Below are 16,724 nucleotides of genomic sequence, written 5' to 3'. Positions count from 1 at the left end.
AGCCAGTCTCAGATACTTAGGCTCTCAGCAACTTAGTGAGACCCTGTTTCCAAATAAAATATAAAATTGGTCTGGGAGTATAGCCCGGGGGTAGAAAGCTCCTGGGTTCCATCCCCAGTACACCTCCCCACACACACACCAAAAAAAAAAAAAAAAAAAAAAAGGAATAAAGACTAGGACTTGGAAATGTAGCTCAGAGGTAGAATGCTCCTGGGTTCCATCCCCAGTACCACAAAACTAGTAATTATTTATAAAATATGTGTTTTATATACATAAATGTACATTTACATACCTTCATATAAATAAACTTAATTTTGGAAGACTCACCAACAGCTTTTCCTGTGTGAATGTCAAAGGTGAATCCAGGAATATTTCCACATATGGTTTTAAAGTCAGCTTTAAAATATAAATAAAACAATGTTCAACATTCTCAAATGCATTCCAAATAGCATTTTATACAGAGTATTACTTTTACAAACACATATTTTGTATTATGCACAACCACACATTTAACTTTAATTACATTTATTTCATAACAGTGCCAGTTTATGCAAATAGTAGATAGATCTAGACATTCTCTACTATTAATGCTCTTTTTATCATAATTTTTTTACTTCTTTGTTAGTAGATGGTAAGTAAATGATTAGAAGAGGCAAAACGTCTACTTAGGCATTTAAACACATTTTTCTATTCTTATGGTATCTAGAGCTCCAAAAGATCTAATTTATAAAGACTAGAAAAAAACCCCAGATTTCGATAAGAATTTAAAAGGGATAATGATTACACAGACACCCAGGTGGGCAAAATGGCTTTGCAGCAGAGAAACATGTTAGCAATGAATAATGAATGATATGTGAATTTTAATTTTTAAAGCATAAAAGTCTATTTGTTGGAATGTGGGATTTGAGGAATAAAAATTGAAATATCATACAATAAAATAGAGAATCTAAGAATTTTTTCTACACGTAATTCACCAAACCAATAGAAACTTAAAACAACATTAACGTTGATAAAGCAAAATCCCCTGATGCCTGCTGTTACAGAAATGAGTAAAACTTCTGTAAACAGTACTGGGTAAAACTTGTACTGCACACTTGTATTCCACGCACTAGTAGGACAAGGATCCTGCAGACTTTATCCATCGATATACACAAAACATCCAGAGGCCCAATTTCATAGTTTCTAAATGCCCGGCAATAAGCAAATTACAATTTACATGTATATCATCTCATTAACCACTAGAAGAGCCATATGAATTAGTCTCTGCCACTATCTATTTATTATCAATATTTTATATATGAGGAATTAGTTTCAGAAAGCATGAATTCTTCCCATGGCATCAAACAGTATATGGCAGAACTTTTAGAAACACATCTGTCTCAAACCTAGCCCTTCAATTCCTTTCACAAAAAATGCTGTATTTTAATTCTCCAGAACGGCAATCTTTGATGTCTAATTATGGAGTTTTTACAGTGAGAATCATCAGAATGTTTTCATTTAATTGTATGGAACAGCCGGGCGTGGTGGCGCACGCTTGTAATCCCCACTCTTGGGAGGCAGAGACAGGAGGATTGCGCAGGTTCAAAGCCAGGCTTGCTGGCTTAAGAGACCCTGTTTCCAAATAAAAATATAAAAAATAGATGTCTGGGAGTGTAACTCGGAGGTAGAAGGGTTTCCAGGAACCCAAGTACCACACACACACACAAAACAAGTAATTGCATGGAACATTACTGTGGCAAGATAGGGAAGAAAATGCATTTGACCATCAAATTTGAGCAACTGAAAAAGGACCGTGTGTTGCTTTTAAACACTTCTCTCCCTGAACTCACTATTTCATTATCATATTAAATAAACATTTATAGGTAGTATAAATAATATAAACATAATATGTAGATATATTTATATGCATATAAATATGTGTATACCTATATATACATAATAAATAACACACACACCATTAGTAGTAGCATTTGGTAACAAATGCATCATCACTGCTTATTTGTCCCATTGGACCAACTCATAGTATCTACAGTTATTAAAAATTACCGCTCTGTGGGTCATAATAAACATGAGTGGGTACCAATTTTAAGACAAGTAGTTTGTAGCAGAACACAATGGCATGTGCTTGTAATCCCAGTACTTGGAAGATTGAGGCAGGAGGATCACAGGTTCAAGGCCAATGTGTGGTAACCTTGCAAGACCTTGTTTCAAAATAAAAAATAAAAGGGGCTGGTAATATAGGTCAGTGGTAGAATATCTCAAATCTCTCTTTCACACGCACGCACACACACACAGTTTTTGCTCTGTCTTAATTTCTCTTTCAAAAATATTTGTGCTTGTGAGAAAGATATTATTATGTAAAAGCAAACTATTTTCTGCCTAGAAATTTCATTTAAATTTGAGAAATAGGATGCATAGGAAATATTTTCATAATAAACTGTTTTTATGTTAAGTCATTTTTTGAGACTGAACTATAAAAGATACTTCTTGAATGTGATGGCTTCTAAATTACTTTATCAAGCTGAGTGTGGTGGCACACTCTTGTAATCCCAGCATGTGGGAGGCTGAGACAGGAGGATTGAGGTTTGCAGACAGCATCAGCTACGACTTAGGCCCTTTGCAACTCAGTGAGATCCTGTTTCAAAATGAAGAATCAAAAATAGGGCTGGAAGTGTAGCTCTGATGTAGAATGCCCCTAGGTTTCATCCCCAGTACTGCCAAAAAATTACTTTATCAAAATATATTTTTTGTTTTAAGAGAGTGACACATAGTAGTTGCTCAATAAGTATTTGTTTGAGGACCAGATCAATAAATGGTCAGCATGGTTTAAGATAATGAGTTTAAATGGACTAATGCTATAAACTCTGAACTTTTTAGCAATGGAGCCTATTTTCAGGATTCAGAATCTTATTCAACACATTTCAGAAATTAGCATTTGATAGCAAAAGAGGCCACTTCAGAGACTGAGTCCAAATGATGCTTTTGGATATTTTCAGAGCTGAGTGCACCCCTGGTCTCGGCGCAGGACGACTCTTACTGCACTGTAGGGAGAGGTGTGCATGCTGACTCAGCCTTCAGCAGAGGCACGGGTGGGTTGCCTGCTTACCTGTCCCTGGTGTTGGGCATGGTTCACATGGTTTGTTCCAGGCTTTGCCAACATTGTACGTGCAGCAGCACATCCTCTTTGTCACATTAAAAGGCAGCTCATTCTCACAAGTGGTTCCATTATAGCTTCTGTAGCAAAAGCTTTTTCTCATGTCTACACAGAGAAAAACAAGTAAGTGAACTAGCCCTATCAGCAAGCAGCAAACGACAAAGCCCTGGCACCTGTAGACACAGAGCCTGATCATCACGGCTGTGAAGAATTTCTCTGTCAATCACAGTTATCTTAAAATAACTCATTAGGTTGGTAAAATCATTTTTAAATCCTCATCTCTTCAGTTTTTAGATGCCATTGTCTTTTGGGAGACCAAATTAATATATATATCTTCAAAAGAATTTATTTAATTTAAAAAGAATTAGATATGAATTCTTAAGTGTTCTCCTATTTGTATGTTTAGTTTTTTATAAATAGTTATAATGACTGGAGAAGATGTAACTGAAATATTTGATAAGAATTTTTTATGTTGGGTTTTTGAAAATACTGCACTCACATGCTACAGGTCATAAAACTCAATATATATCCAGTAGTTTCTGAAATACTTCAATACTAAAAAATATCTAATTTCCAAAATAATTCTGAGACCAGAGTGCCTTTTGTGTGGAGTCAGCAGCTGTGCCTTGGTGTACCTCAGGAACCTGGCTTTGGACTCACCCATGCAGCTGTGGCCACCATTGACTTGCATGTACTCAGGTGGACAAATGCAGGTGTAATTTCCCAGGGTGTTGTAGCAAGTGCCAGGCCCACACACGCCTGGGTGTGCAAAACACTCATCAATATCTGCAAGAGGCAAGAATAGCCACCAATTCATAAGGACAGTTTTGATGGATTTATATTATTTAAATTACTTAACAAACCACAGAAGATTTCCCAATTTCATATTTATACAAACATTAGAAATAAAGAAAATACCCTAAGACACACATTTATATGACACAGGTATTTGTTCAAAAGAAAACAAACCCCTAATACTAAAAAAAAAAAAGAATGAAAATAATGTAGTCTAAAGTGGTAAATAAATAATAATTTACCTGGTATATATATATATATATATATATATATATTTTTTTTTTTTTTTTTTTTTTTTTTTTAAGTACTGGAGATAGAACTCAGGGACATCTACCTCCAAGCTACACCCCCAGTCCTATTTTTTATTCTTTATTTTGAAACAAGGTTTCACTAAGTTGCAGAAGGCCTCACTAAGTAGCTGAGGCTGTCTGTGAACCAGGATCCTCCTGTCTCAGCCTCCCAAATGCTGGGATTACAAGTGTGCTTCATCAAGCCTGGCTCTATTTTTAAATTAAAATACATGGTCCTCAAGTGGAATTTCTTTAAAGCTTGCTTCTCTTTTATGTCATTTAAACTAAGTCTTAATGCCAACTCTGAAACGAATGCAGGTTAGGAGGGCCTTTCTCTTTGTAGCTTCTTTCAAACTTGTGCCTACTCAGAGACTCTAGGAGCAGGGTAGCTGCTAGTTGTTTTTCTTATTAAAACAATGTCTTCCAGCTGCATTTGTTTAAACGTGTTCCAAAAGAAAAGCTGCAACAGAAGTAATTATGTCATGTTTAGAAGCATTCATTCATTCCACAAATTAATATTGCAGTTTTACTGTAAGCCAGAACTTGTAGTGATGAGGAAGAAGTGGCCCTTGCTCCCCAGAAGCTCCCAGTCTAGTGGTGAGAGGGTCCCTGAGGAGGAAATTCTGATGCCCTGTGATAAGCAGGGAGGCAGAAGGAAGAAGAATTCCACACCACTGCTGAGTTGCTTCATAACACTCCCAACATTTAAAGACAACTGAGCAAGCTGGGTGTGGTGGCGCAGGCCTGTAATTCTAGTATGTGGGAGACTGAGACAGGAGGATGGCAGGTTTGAAACCAGCCTTAGCGACTTAGTGAGGTCCTCAGCAATTCTGTGAAACCCTGTTTCAAAACAAAAAATAAAAAGGGCTGGGGATGTGGCTCGAAGGTGGCATGTCCCTGGGTTCAATCCCCAGTGCAAACAAAAGGGGTCAAAAAATGACTGAACAGTATTAACCCAAGAGTCACATTCAAGCTTACTTGTTTTTCCTACATAAAATATAATTATCACTCTTTCCACTAATAACTTAATCAAATACTGTTTTAATACTACTCCATTTTCCGTTTATATTTAATCAACTCTTCTTAGAAAAACAATGTAGGAAACAAACTGTAAATTAAATGTATCTACCATCCTGCAACTTAACATTGACATGTAAAGAATAAAAGCTATGCCCCATCTCAACAAACCCTTCGATGGGACTTGGGGACAGAGCCTTTCCCTTCCCTGGTCCTGAGCAGGCGTTGTGCTATAAGCAACAGTGTCTGTCCCTCACCTTCACAGATGCGGGTCTCCTCGCTGAGGTAGTAGCCCTGCGGACACTCGCACTGGAAGCTCCCGAAGGTGTTGATGCAGTTTCCACCCTGGCAGAGACCTGGTAACTCTTGGCATTCGTCAATGTCTACAAAAGGAGAGACAGTTCACTTACAACCAGTGCCACCACGAAAGGCAAGAGCGAGAGTCAGAGCTTCCAAATGTGTGGTTTCCTGAGACCCACAGACTTTCAAGCATCCAAATGAATTTGACTGCATGGTGGGCTCATTCTGACCATGAGTTTTCTTGACTTTGTCCCAAAACTTTGTCATTTTCTGAGAAGCTTCATAAAGCAAGCTAGGGATGATCTGAGAGAGGGAGAATGGTAAAGAGAGTTTCTGTGCAACCAGACACAAGACCCTTGCAATGGACCCTTACTTCTTGATAAAAGTAGTTACTTAACATCCTGGTAATTGATTGCTCATCTGTAATTTTGTCCCATAATCTTGTTGGGGTTGCTATACGCTAACTTTTGCACCAGTTTTTCTCTAAAGTAGACACTTTACGTTATTTAAATCTCAGTGACACTGATGCATGAGCTCACCTTCCAGGATGATTGTGATGGGGTTCGGTCTGAAGCCTTCACCTCCAGGACACAAGGTGTAATACTCGGCTATAAAACAAGAGGGAAAAAGAGCGAAATGTGATGGCGGTGTCCCAGAATCTAGCAGCCACCAGGCTCAGAACACCGATCCCAGTGGGGCATCCATATTTTTATTGGTGTTCTTTCAAATGCATTTAAAGTAATATATATTACATTTTACATGAAAAAAACCAAGATTTCATAAATGTTATACACAAGGGGAATAACAGGAGCTATTTGTTTTTAAGAAACAGTTCCTTTCTCATCAATTTGTACTCCAATTTTTTTTAACCTAGTAAAAGTTAAAATGACTCTTCAGTACAAAGGTTTGCGTTCATGGGCACATCAGAACACATGTTTTAATTTAAGAGATTTTAAAACTGACTCTAGGAATACAACCCACCTATGACCCTGAACTAAGAACTCTGAGAAGAACCAGGAACGGCCTCATCTGGGGTCTCATGAGTAATTGATTTTATTACCATTCATATTGGATCGTGGCTAAAAATTGTTTTTTAAAACCATCTCATGAAAACAAAGTAGAAAGTGAGAAATTCAAATTTCTTTCTTTTTTTAAGATTTAAAGAAATTTATTAAAAAGATAGAAATACAGAAAATAGAAATACAGCCCCATGCCAGAGTGGCATGGAGGGGTGACTCGAATGAATACACCCTCAAATTTCTTTTATATCAAAGACTCTTGGCTAGTTTCAACGTAATCACTGAAAGTAGTCCAAATTCAATTTTTTTCCACTCACCAATTTCCCTGCCCCCAGCCCGAGAATAAAATGGCAAATGATTTTAGATTCGTTGGTACTCGTCTTCTTTTCAGCCCCATACTTACAGCTGTTGACAGGAGGGCAGGTCTCGCAGGGGTTTCCCCACGCCTTCCCCAGGGAGCAGCAGCAGGAGGAGCGGCTGACACCCACCCCGATCTCTGTGTTGCAGGACAGACTTCCATCTCCACGAGGACCAAACTTTAGGTAGCAGTTGCCCACACGGTTGTCTGCAGAGCAACAACGGAACTTGAAATTGCCCTGAGGACTCCTTCTCAGGGAAAAAACACTCCATGGATGAAATTCAGATGTGGTACTTTACTATGAAAGGTTTATTTTAATCTTTATCACAAAACAGTCTCTTGCCTTAAAATTTTTTAAGACTGAGTCATACATCATAAGTTATGACTATTTCTAAGCTCCAATGTTCAGAAATCTATGTGGATCATATTTCCAGATAAGCATGGAATAAAAAAGATAGTGAGGCATTTCTCATTTGGGACATCCTGGATATTTCAATAGTATGAATGCAAGACATTTTTGGTATGATCTATCTATGAGTTTATGAATAATGGAAACAAGCCTAGAAGTTAATTGACAGCTATGTCTCATATCCAAGAAATATGAACTCCATGTATTTCCTTTCCTCTCCTTCATCTCCGTAGTGAACCATGAAGGCTTTGAGAAAGGCAGTCTGCAACAAATTTAGACCTCTCTATTTAAAGGATCAGTGAATCTCAGACTTCTTTGTCTCCACTTGTAGTTACCATCTTGATATCTTGATTCCATGGCTATAAAGATAACATATGAGCTGAGTACTCCCAAATTTAGAATTTTCTCACCTCTCCTCTAAATTCTAGACCCTTCTGACAACTGTTTGTTTTTACTCTTAGATATATAGTACTTATTTTGAAGTTAACATGTATAAAAATTAAACTCTTGATACTCTGTCTTCCACATAGAAACTACATTCTATTTCTCTTCCAGTCATAAATTCTCATTTTCTCTCACTCACTCTCTCATTCTCTCTGTTCTGGGGCTTGAACCTAGGGGCATTATTCTGCCTCTGAGATACACCCCCCAAACCTTTTTTTTTTTTTTTGCAGTACTGGGGATTGAACACAGGGGCATTCTACCCTCAGCCCTACTTTTTATTCTTTATTTTGAAACAGGGTCTCATTAAGTTACAGAGGGCCTCACTAAATAGCTGAGGCTGGCTTTGAATCTGTGATCCTCCTATCTCAGCTTCTCAAGTACTGGGAATGCAAGCGTGGTCCACCACCACACCTAGCCATATATTTTGTAACAGGGTCTTATTAAGTTGTGGAAGACCTCACTAAGATGCTGAGGCTGGTCATGAATCTGTGATCCCTCTGTCTCAGCCTCCCAAACACTGAGATTATAAGCCTGTGCAACCACACCTGGCTCCAGTCATGCATCTTCAATAAACAAATGCTTCCGTTTCTTCAGCTACATAGGGTCTAACCCCGGGTGCCACCTCTGACTCCACGCTATTGTTCCTTATTTGGTCTGGTAACAAGGCCTTCAAAACATACCTGGAATCTGTGTACTCATCCCTGCCTCTACCCCCCTCACCTGAATTCTATACCCCATCATCCCTTCACCTGGACCACCATAATGGTTTCCTAAGTCATCTCTCAACTTCCATCCTTGACTCAATAGTCCATTGTCCCTCCAAAGCTGGGGTAATACTTTAGAAGCATCACCTGAGGTCAGGACACCTCCAGGAGCTTCTCATCTCAGAGTAAAATCCAAAGCTCTTACCGGTCTACATAGTACTTTTCATCTCTGGCTAAACATTAGAATCATTTGGGCCACGACTTTTTATTTTTTCTCACTTTTCCCTTTTGTTTTTGTTGCTGAATCGTAGATGCCCAGAGGTGAGGTAACTTAATGGTCCCTCTCATTAGTTTTTAAATGTCTCTCCCTCCCGTCTTCCCTCCCAGCATTCCTCCCTTTTACCCGAATTCTCCATTCCTAGTTTCTTCCTCTATTTGACCAACAAAATGTATTAATATTATTTTAAACATGGGTTCTTGAGAAATAATTATATATTTTAATGTGGTATTTTTAATTTACATAATAGCATTTTTGCCATATTTCATTTTATTTTTACAGTCTTTTCCTATCATGCTGACTTTGAGAACACCTGCTCTATGAATTTCATGGTATCCAATTGCCTTTTTAAAAATCTGTGCATTCTCAAAACAGCTTCTAAATCTCTGTCACCACAAATAATACTGTACTGAACATCTTATACATGTTTGTATATAGGCTTGAGAGTCAGTATCTTTGACATATAAAACTAGTAGAAGCTGATGGCTCATAGTGTCTATATACATTCAGGCTTCAATAAAAACACTCATCAATCATTTGATATCTGCATCCAATGGGCTTTTGAAGAATGCCTTTGAGTAATTAAAAATAACTTACAGAAGAAAAAGGATGTAGTAGAACATTACTAATTTTAATAAGAATTTAACCACAGCTAACTCAAAAATTTTCTATTCCATATTTTCTTGTTTTTAACCATATTAAACCCAAAGCAGTCCTCGGAACGCAACTAGTTGCCTATCAGCTGCCATTCATAAAGATAAAATAATATAGTTTAAGCCAAGGGATTATTTTCTTTTTTAAATTAATTGTAGCACACACATCACAGTTCATTACTCAGAGAATTTAAATATGCTATATATAATTCTATTTGTTCATTTCATATAGCTTTTACTTACCAACACAACCAACACCAGTGGGGTTCAGCTGAAAATCAGGTGGGCAGTTACACTCATAGCGGCCAGGCGTGTTGACACAGAGGCCGTTGACACAGTTTATCGGATCTGCACACTCGTCAATGTCTAGAAGAATTGAAAATACCCATGTTAGCATCTGTATTTTCCCTTTTCATATTGCTGCTTCCAAAGAAATAGGTGGGTTTTTTGTAAGTCAGTGAATCAAAGATCATCAGGAAGGACCAGACACAATGAAATTAAGATCTTAAATCCCTGTGTATACCTGACACAGATTTTACAGGTCGAGCCTTTTAATAATGCCTTTTAATAGTCTTAATAAATAGCAATTAAGTGTTGCATTTCTAAGGAAAAATGTTAACTACTTGCTTAACTAAAATTAGATGTATGCATACATCTATATATGCATACACTTGCACAAACATATATACAAAGAGATACTTTCAGGTTAGATATTTAAGTTGTTTATATAAAAATGAGCAATTTCACAGCTAAAAGTATGTGTATCAGAATGTGGTTTTCTTTTTCAGAAAACAGTGCATCTTGGTTGAAATCTGAAATTTATTTTATTTAGCACAATATTAATTTCAGCTTATCAGAACACAACTTAGCCCTAAGCTGGCCATACCTGTACAGTTTCCTCCTGTTCTGTCCAGTTCATAACCATCATCACAGATACAGTGAAACATTCCAGGCAAATTATTACATGTTCCAAAGACACAGATATTTTGGAAGGAGCATTCATCAATATCTGAAGATTTAAAAAAATCAACTCTTGTTTATAAAAAAGCTTACTTAAATTTTTGACTTATCCCATTATGATGTATGAATAAAAATGCACCAAAAAATTAAAAAACAGATACATTTTTGACTTAAAGAGTAACAAAGTTTTTCTAATTCCTCAGAAGTTTATATATAGTAAGAAAATTTCCTTGGTTAGATCAATAAGGTAACAAAATGGCAAGAACTAATGTTTATAGAACTAAGATATATTGTTTTTGAAAATTAATAGCTAATATTTTTACTGTTTTGGGTTGCAATATACTTAAACATGGAGGGGTTGGCTTAAGGTATACAGAAATAATTCAAAAGTATATAAACATGTCAAATGAATAAAATTGTATAAAATGAGTAGAAAATTCATAGTCTCTATTATACTAGAGAAAATGGCAGATGTTTCATTTATTTATTTATTTATTTATTTATTTATTTATTTAGGTACTAGAGATTGATCCCAGGGGCATTCTACCTCTGAGCTACACACTCAGACCTATTTTCTTCTTTTTTTTTTTAACAGAGTCTCACTACTGGCTGAGGCTGTCCTTGAACCTGTGATCCTCCTCTCTAGGCTTCTTCAAGTACTGGTATTACAGGTGTGTGCCACCACACCCAGCTATTATCTTATTAAACATTTTATTTAATCGCTAAATTAAAATAAAACATGTCAATTTAAAATTATTAAATATATTAGATTATTTTAAATTTTAGCCACTGCACACACATTCTAACAAATTTCATTAAAGCAGTAGCTCTTAAAATCAGGAATCCAATTTATAAAACTTTTCCTTGAAGTTTTAACCCAAGGTCAATAAATACGAAGTTATCACTCATCACCATGAAAATTAAGGCATTCCTGTAAAGGTAACAGCTGTAGAAATAATCTATAAAAAGGAGGGTGATTTTCAGATAAGTTCTAATATTCTGAGAATGCAAGACCATGCATGACACGTTAGGTTAGACTAAACAAGTCATTCAAATTGCTGTCTTGAGACAGTATAAGTCAAGTTATAAGAGGGTCGTCTGGTCATTCATAATAGTTAAAATAATTTGTTTCAACTACCTCATATTTAAGGTATGGTTCAAATTGTGTTTGAAGTTTAACTAATGTGCATAGATTTTTTTAAATTTTGTTGGGAGTAATGAAATTATTCTCAAAAGGCACATATCTATTTTTGTTATTTATGTCATTTTCACTGTTTATGGTAGTTGGCCATTATCTCAGTGGTTAGTGTTATTTTACTTTAGTTTCTCTACGTCTTCCTCTTTCTCCTTTCTTTTTTTCTTTGTGGTAGTGGGGACTGAACCCTCTGAGCTACACCCCAGCTTCTTTTATCTGAAGGTCTCAGTAAATTGCTGAAGCTGGCCTCCAGCTATTCTCCTGTGTTAGTCTCACAAGCAGTAGGAATATAGGCATGTATGTGGCACCACATTTGGCTTCTGGTTTTATTTCTTGTCAGGTGGGGTTTTGCTGTGGATTAGTTCATTTTTTCCCTGACAAGGGAGCGACTACTTCTGTGAAAACCCAGTGTTTTCTTTCTGAGTGATTTTTCTGTGTGTGTGAGAATGTGCCTCTTGCCTTGGTAATTGTCTGCTGAGGCAGCTACCCTTCAGTCACGTCTTCTCGGAGCTTGTAGGCCTCATCCGTTGTCCTTCAGTACAGCAGGTTTCGCTTAAGTTCATGACTTGCCTTAAGTCTTAAGTCTTTTCCCATGACCCAAGGTGACAAATGCATTAAGACGAAGTCTTTGTCTTATAATTTGCCATTTTCTGTGCATTCAGCTCTTTTTTGTGTTTCAGGAAAATCTTGATTGCTTAATAACTTTTTTCTGTTCAACTTTCTGGGCTTTTCACTTGAGACACCAATTATACTGATGCGTACGCTCTTTGTCTTGCCTTTGACAGCTTCCTCCTTTCTGTTTTGGTCACTGTGATGATCTCAAGTGCTTTCTCTGGGCTAGTAATTACATTTTCATCTGTTTCTTTTGTTTCTGTTTCTCTTTAACAGTTCTCTAATTTTGCTGTATTTGTCCGTTTCTTGCTCCCCTGGACTCTTCAATTTTCCTTTAATCTTTACCCTGTTGCTTTGATAATCTTCCCTTTGAAGTTGTTTAATCATATTTATGTTTTCATGAAGGTCATCTATGGCACACAGTACTTTGGAGAATTTGCTTTTGCTCCTTGGGTATTTTTCTTCCACTCTGGGATGCTTCTCTATCTTCAGTTTCCACAGGATGCCTGCAGAGCTGCTCTTGCTTATTTTCAGCTTTCTACTTGACTTGGTCCACTCTCCAGGAGTTCCTGATCACTTTGATGCAGTTTGGATGGTGTCTCTTGACATCCATACTTTACTGGGCTCTACTTGGAAGATAGGCTGGGGTCTGGACTTCATTATAGCTGCTATTCAGCAACCCAAAGTTGCCTTAGACAGTATGTGAAAGAGGAGAGAGTTCCACAGAGTCCTGCGCTCTCTGCTGTGGCCTTTGCTCTATCTTCAGACAGTGTGCTAAATGGTCTGCATCTAATGGAGTCATAGTTTGTCTCTGTGACGCTTCCTCTGGGTTTTGTATTTCTTCATTTGGGTGGAGAATAGGGGAAAGTGGCCAATTCCAGTAATTTTGAGAACTCTAGAAATTCTGAGAATTTTTAGGGAGAAGCAGACGTTGAGTGGAAAAGTGTTGATCAGAGGGTTAATTCAGAGAGGCACATCTTATAATAAGAAGGGCAAAGCCAGGAGAAACTGTCTAGATGAGCAGACCTTGTGGAAAACTGAAGAGAAGGATAAAGAACCAGAGGCAGAGCCATGGGATTACACATTTGGCCTCTGAAAGGCTGGTGTGTTCAGCCAGGTGGTGGTGGGGTGGGGGGCTGAGTGATGGTGAACTATGTGAGTGCCACCCTGGCTGCCCTGTTAATTTAGAGTATCTCCCCATGGTAGTGACATATGAAAAAAATTAACAAGTGAAGGAGTTATTTAGCACCATCTTGGGGGCCTGTCTACGAAACGCTTATGCTAGAGATAAAGGAACAAATTTATGGCAGAGAAATTCTGTCTAGGTATAAAGAACATGCTGGCAACAGTGTTTGGCTACTGCTAACTTGCTTATTTTCCAGGTCCTTGTCAAGCTGATGTGGATGATAAATCATGTAATTCCCTATCCACACTGAATCACTTTTTCTAATTGGCTTCAGTACCTAAAAAACAACCAGGACTAGGGGAAAAAAAGTGAAGCTCACTCTGTAGTTTACTTGTATAAAATGAATTCGCTTTTTGCCCAACTTAGAGGGTCAGTCCAGAAGCATTAGTGCTGTTAGTTGTCTAACGTGCTCTCCCCAAGTCTTCTTACTCAGCACCTTGTTCTGATTCAACCTATACTGTTTTCACATATACATCTAATGATACATACACTTTAAGGCGTTCTTTATTTCTTCATGACACCTTTACTGGTGGAGGAGACTTGTAGACTGTACAGTTTGTTTTTGTTTGCTGATGACCATTATGTGTCTGTGTACTGGCATGTTGGTATTTATCATTTCTATTCATTTGATTAGAGTAAGGGGAAGGATTGTAATGTTTCCATTTTATCATCCTTTCCCAAGCCGTTGCCCTGAGTTTTCTTTTCTTAAGGTTGTCTATAGATCACAAGTCCTGTTTACGCCCTATAGCATGGCATATGAATTGCTTTCAATGTCTTTTCTTTATTTATTTATATTGTACTCCCCACAACACATTGATGGCCCAAACTATATGTCATGAGAATTAAATTTCTTAATTTAAAATAAAACCCAAATTCTTTTCTTGGAAAGAGATCATACTGGACACAAGATTCCAGGAAAAGGGGATGCTGTCATTACTTAGAAGAAGGAGACATTCGTATTAAGCAAAGGCAAAACCCTTGATGAGTCCCAAAGAGGGCTTCCTGTTTCAGACACTGCTGCAGGCTCAAAAGAAGGAGAATACTTCACCTGAGCTACTTTGATTTTGATAAACACAGTAAGTAGTGGTGATGGGGTAGGTAATAGACCATATTTTAAAACCTGAATAGTTTTGCCACATGTCATTCATTTGGTGATTAAAAAAAAAGAAAAGAAAAGAAAAAATGGTTAAAAGAGGAGGGAGCGGAACTTCCAACTACTGGCTGCTGGCCAGGAAAGCTTCATAAGAGATGAAAGCTGCCTTCATCATTATTCATTCCACAAAACAATCCACGCTTAAACGAATGGCTTTTATATGTGCAGCATGTGCTATGGATTCCGCTTCCAGGTGGAGCCTGTTCCAGCCCTTTTTGTGGTTTCACTTGCTGTCCCTGATCCAACTTGAGAATGAGCTGGAATCCTGGCGACCCACCTTGGCAGGATCTGCTGTCTGAGGCTGGAGTGAAGCCCATCTCACACTCGCAGCGATATGCACCCGGGACATTGAGGCACTGTCCACTCTCACAGAGATTTATGTTTTCTGCACACTCGTCAACATCTGTGGAAAGAGGAAAGTATATCTCTATTATGTTCAAGATACAGTTTTTCCTTGCTCTATCGCTACAGCCACATCAATTTCACTGGCTTGACTTAGTGCTCATGATCACAGAATAATTAATGACATTCACCCACACAAGGGCATACAAGCAGATAACAGAGGTATTCAACCTACACCCCAACACTCCATGTAATGTGATGCATGTAGACGTCTCTCCCATTTGTCTCATTTCTCTTTAATGCCAGTATGATGTATCAGCATTATAATATCATTAGCTATGACCAAGAATGCCAAAGAAGTCCAAAAATGATGTTCATTCATTCGAAAACATTGCGGTGTCAGAATAAAGAACATGTGTTATCACCAGCCTAAGTATTTTAAAGCAAATGATAGACACTATGGGAGTGGGGAAAGTTTGAGTCCTTAAAATCTTACAAGGCATTCATTACTTTTAGACATTGATGGTGATTTATTTAACTCTGTGAAGCAGAGAAGGGGAGAAAGGCAGAAGCCACTGAGTGGTGAAGGCCAAGTTGTGTGCGGTGCCCGCCCTGCTTTCTTCATTGAGTTTCCCCAAACTGTGAGGTGTAGGGGAGAAGAAGCTGAGGCTCGAGCAGCCAAGGGAGCCGTGAGAGTCATACTAGCCCAGGCGCTGCCTGAGCCTGGCTCTGGCTAAGATGAGTTGGACATCAAAGCCACGCTCTTGCCTTGACACCACCTTGCAAAGAAATGCTAGGAAAAGTTTTAGCCAAGGCTTAAGAGAAAGCTTTAAAGTTGAATGAACATGTCTTCTTAAAGAGACACAGTTGCAAACGATGAAATTTTTTTTTTTTTTTTTTGGTACTGGGGATTGACCCCATATCATTGATTTAACCCCAACCTGATTCTACTTTTTGTTTTCAAACAGGGTATCATTAGGAGAAAGTCTCACTACTTTACTGAGGCTGACCCCAAACCTGCAATCCTCCTCTTAGCCTCCCAGGTACTGGGATTATAGGCATATAACACCATACCCAGCTGAGTCTGCATTTTTTATACCAATAATTAGAAAATCATTTAAAACTTATCTTTTATTTATGAGTTTAAAGTGTGAACTGAGTAATACCTATCTCACAAACTAAAGTGTTCACACTTTTGCCAGCAAGTCTAGATCAGTAAGATGACTATATATATATATATATATATATATATATATATATAATTTTTGGTGGCACTAGAGTGGAACCCAGAGGCTTTCTACCTCTGGGCTATACTCCCAGACCTATTTTATATTTTATTTGGAAACAGGGTCTCACTAAGTAGCTGAGGCTGGCTTCGAACCTGTGTGATCCTCCTGTCTCAGCCTCCCAAGAGCGGGGATTACAAGCGTGCGCCACCACGCACAGCTAGAATGATATATTTTTATATCTGTATAAGATGAGACAATGTTTTATCCTCAAGGAATTCCAAATAAATAAAAAATAAATAGAAGATAAGGTTTGTGGAATTCTTAAAAAGTGTTTTTCTGTGTCCTCTACTGGTCTTATTCTTCTTAATCTTTTTATTTTTTTATTTTTTATTTGGTGTTACTGGGGGTGGAACCTAGGACTTTTCTACCTCCGGGCTATCCTCCCAGACCTTTTTAATATTTTATTTGGAAATAGGGTCTCACTAAGTTGCTGAAAGCCTCACTAAGTAGCTGAGGCTGGCTTCGAACCTGTGCGATCCTCCTGTCTCAGCCTCCCAAGCATGGGGATTACAAGCGTGCACCACCATGCCCAGCTCTACTTAATCTTTTTAGTACCACATGATAAGC

At 37.8% G+C, this 16,724-nt stretch overlaps 1 protein-coding gene across 1 annotated transcript in view; it reads right to left on the bottom strand.

Annotated features, from left to right (window-relative positions):
* FBN2 (fibrillin 2) overlaps positions 1–16,724 on the bottom strand; it is a gene marked incomplete at both ends in the record, with an annotated part of 232,315 nt that overhangs the window by 42,653 nt on the left and 172,938 nt on the right. Inside the window, 9 exons of the mRNA XM_080698411.1 lie at positions 328–396; positions 3,107–3,259; positions 3,815–3,940; positions 5,514–5,639; positions 6,096–6,164; positions 6,979–7,140; positions 9,664–9,786; positions 10,307–10,429; positions 14,804–14,929. Of these exons, the coding sequence (XP_080554537.1) occupies positions 328–396; positions 3,107–3,259; positions 3,815–3,940; positions 5,514–5,639; positions 6,096–6,164; positions 6,979–7,140; positions 9,664–9,786; positions 10,307–10,429; positions 14,804–14,929 (1,077 nt within the window). The remainder of the gene's footprint in view (positions 1–327; positions 397–3,106; positions 3,260–3,814; positions 3,941–5,513; positions 5,640–6,095; positions 6,165–6,978; positions 7,141–9,663; positions 9,787–10,306; positions 10,430–14,803; positions 14,930–16,724) is intronic.

Source organism: Muscardinus avellanarius (genome assembly GCF_963383645.1).
Source record: "Muscardinus avellanarius genome assembly, chromosome: 7".
NCBI lineage: Eukaryota > Metazoa > Chordata > Mammalia > Rodentia > Gliridae > Muscardinus > Muscardinus avellanarius.
Note: the sequence above shows the minus strand (reverse complement) of the source record. Positions and strands in the feature narration are given on the sequence as shown.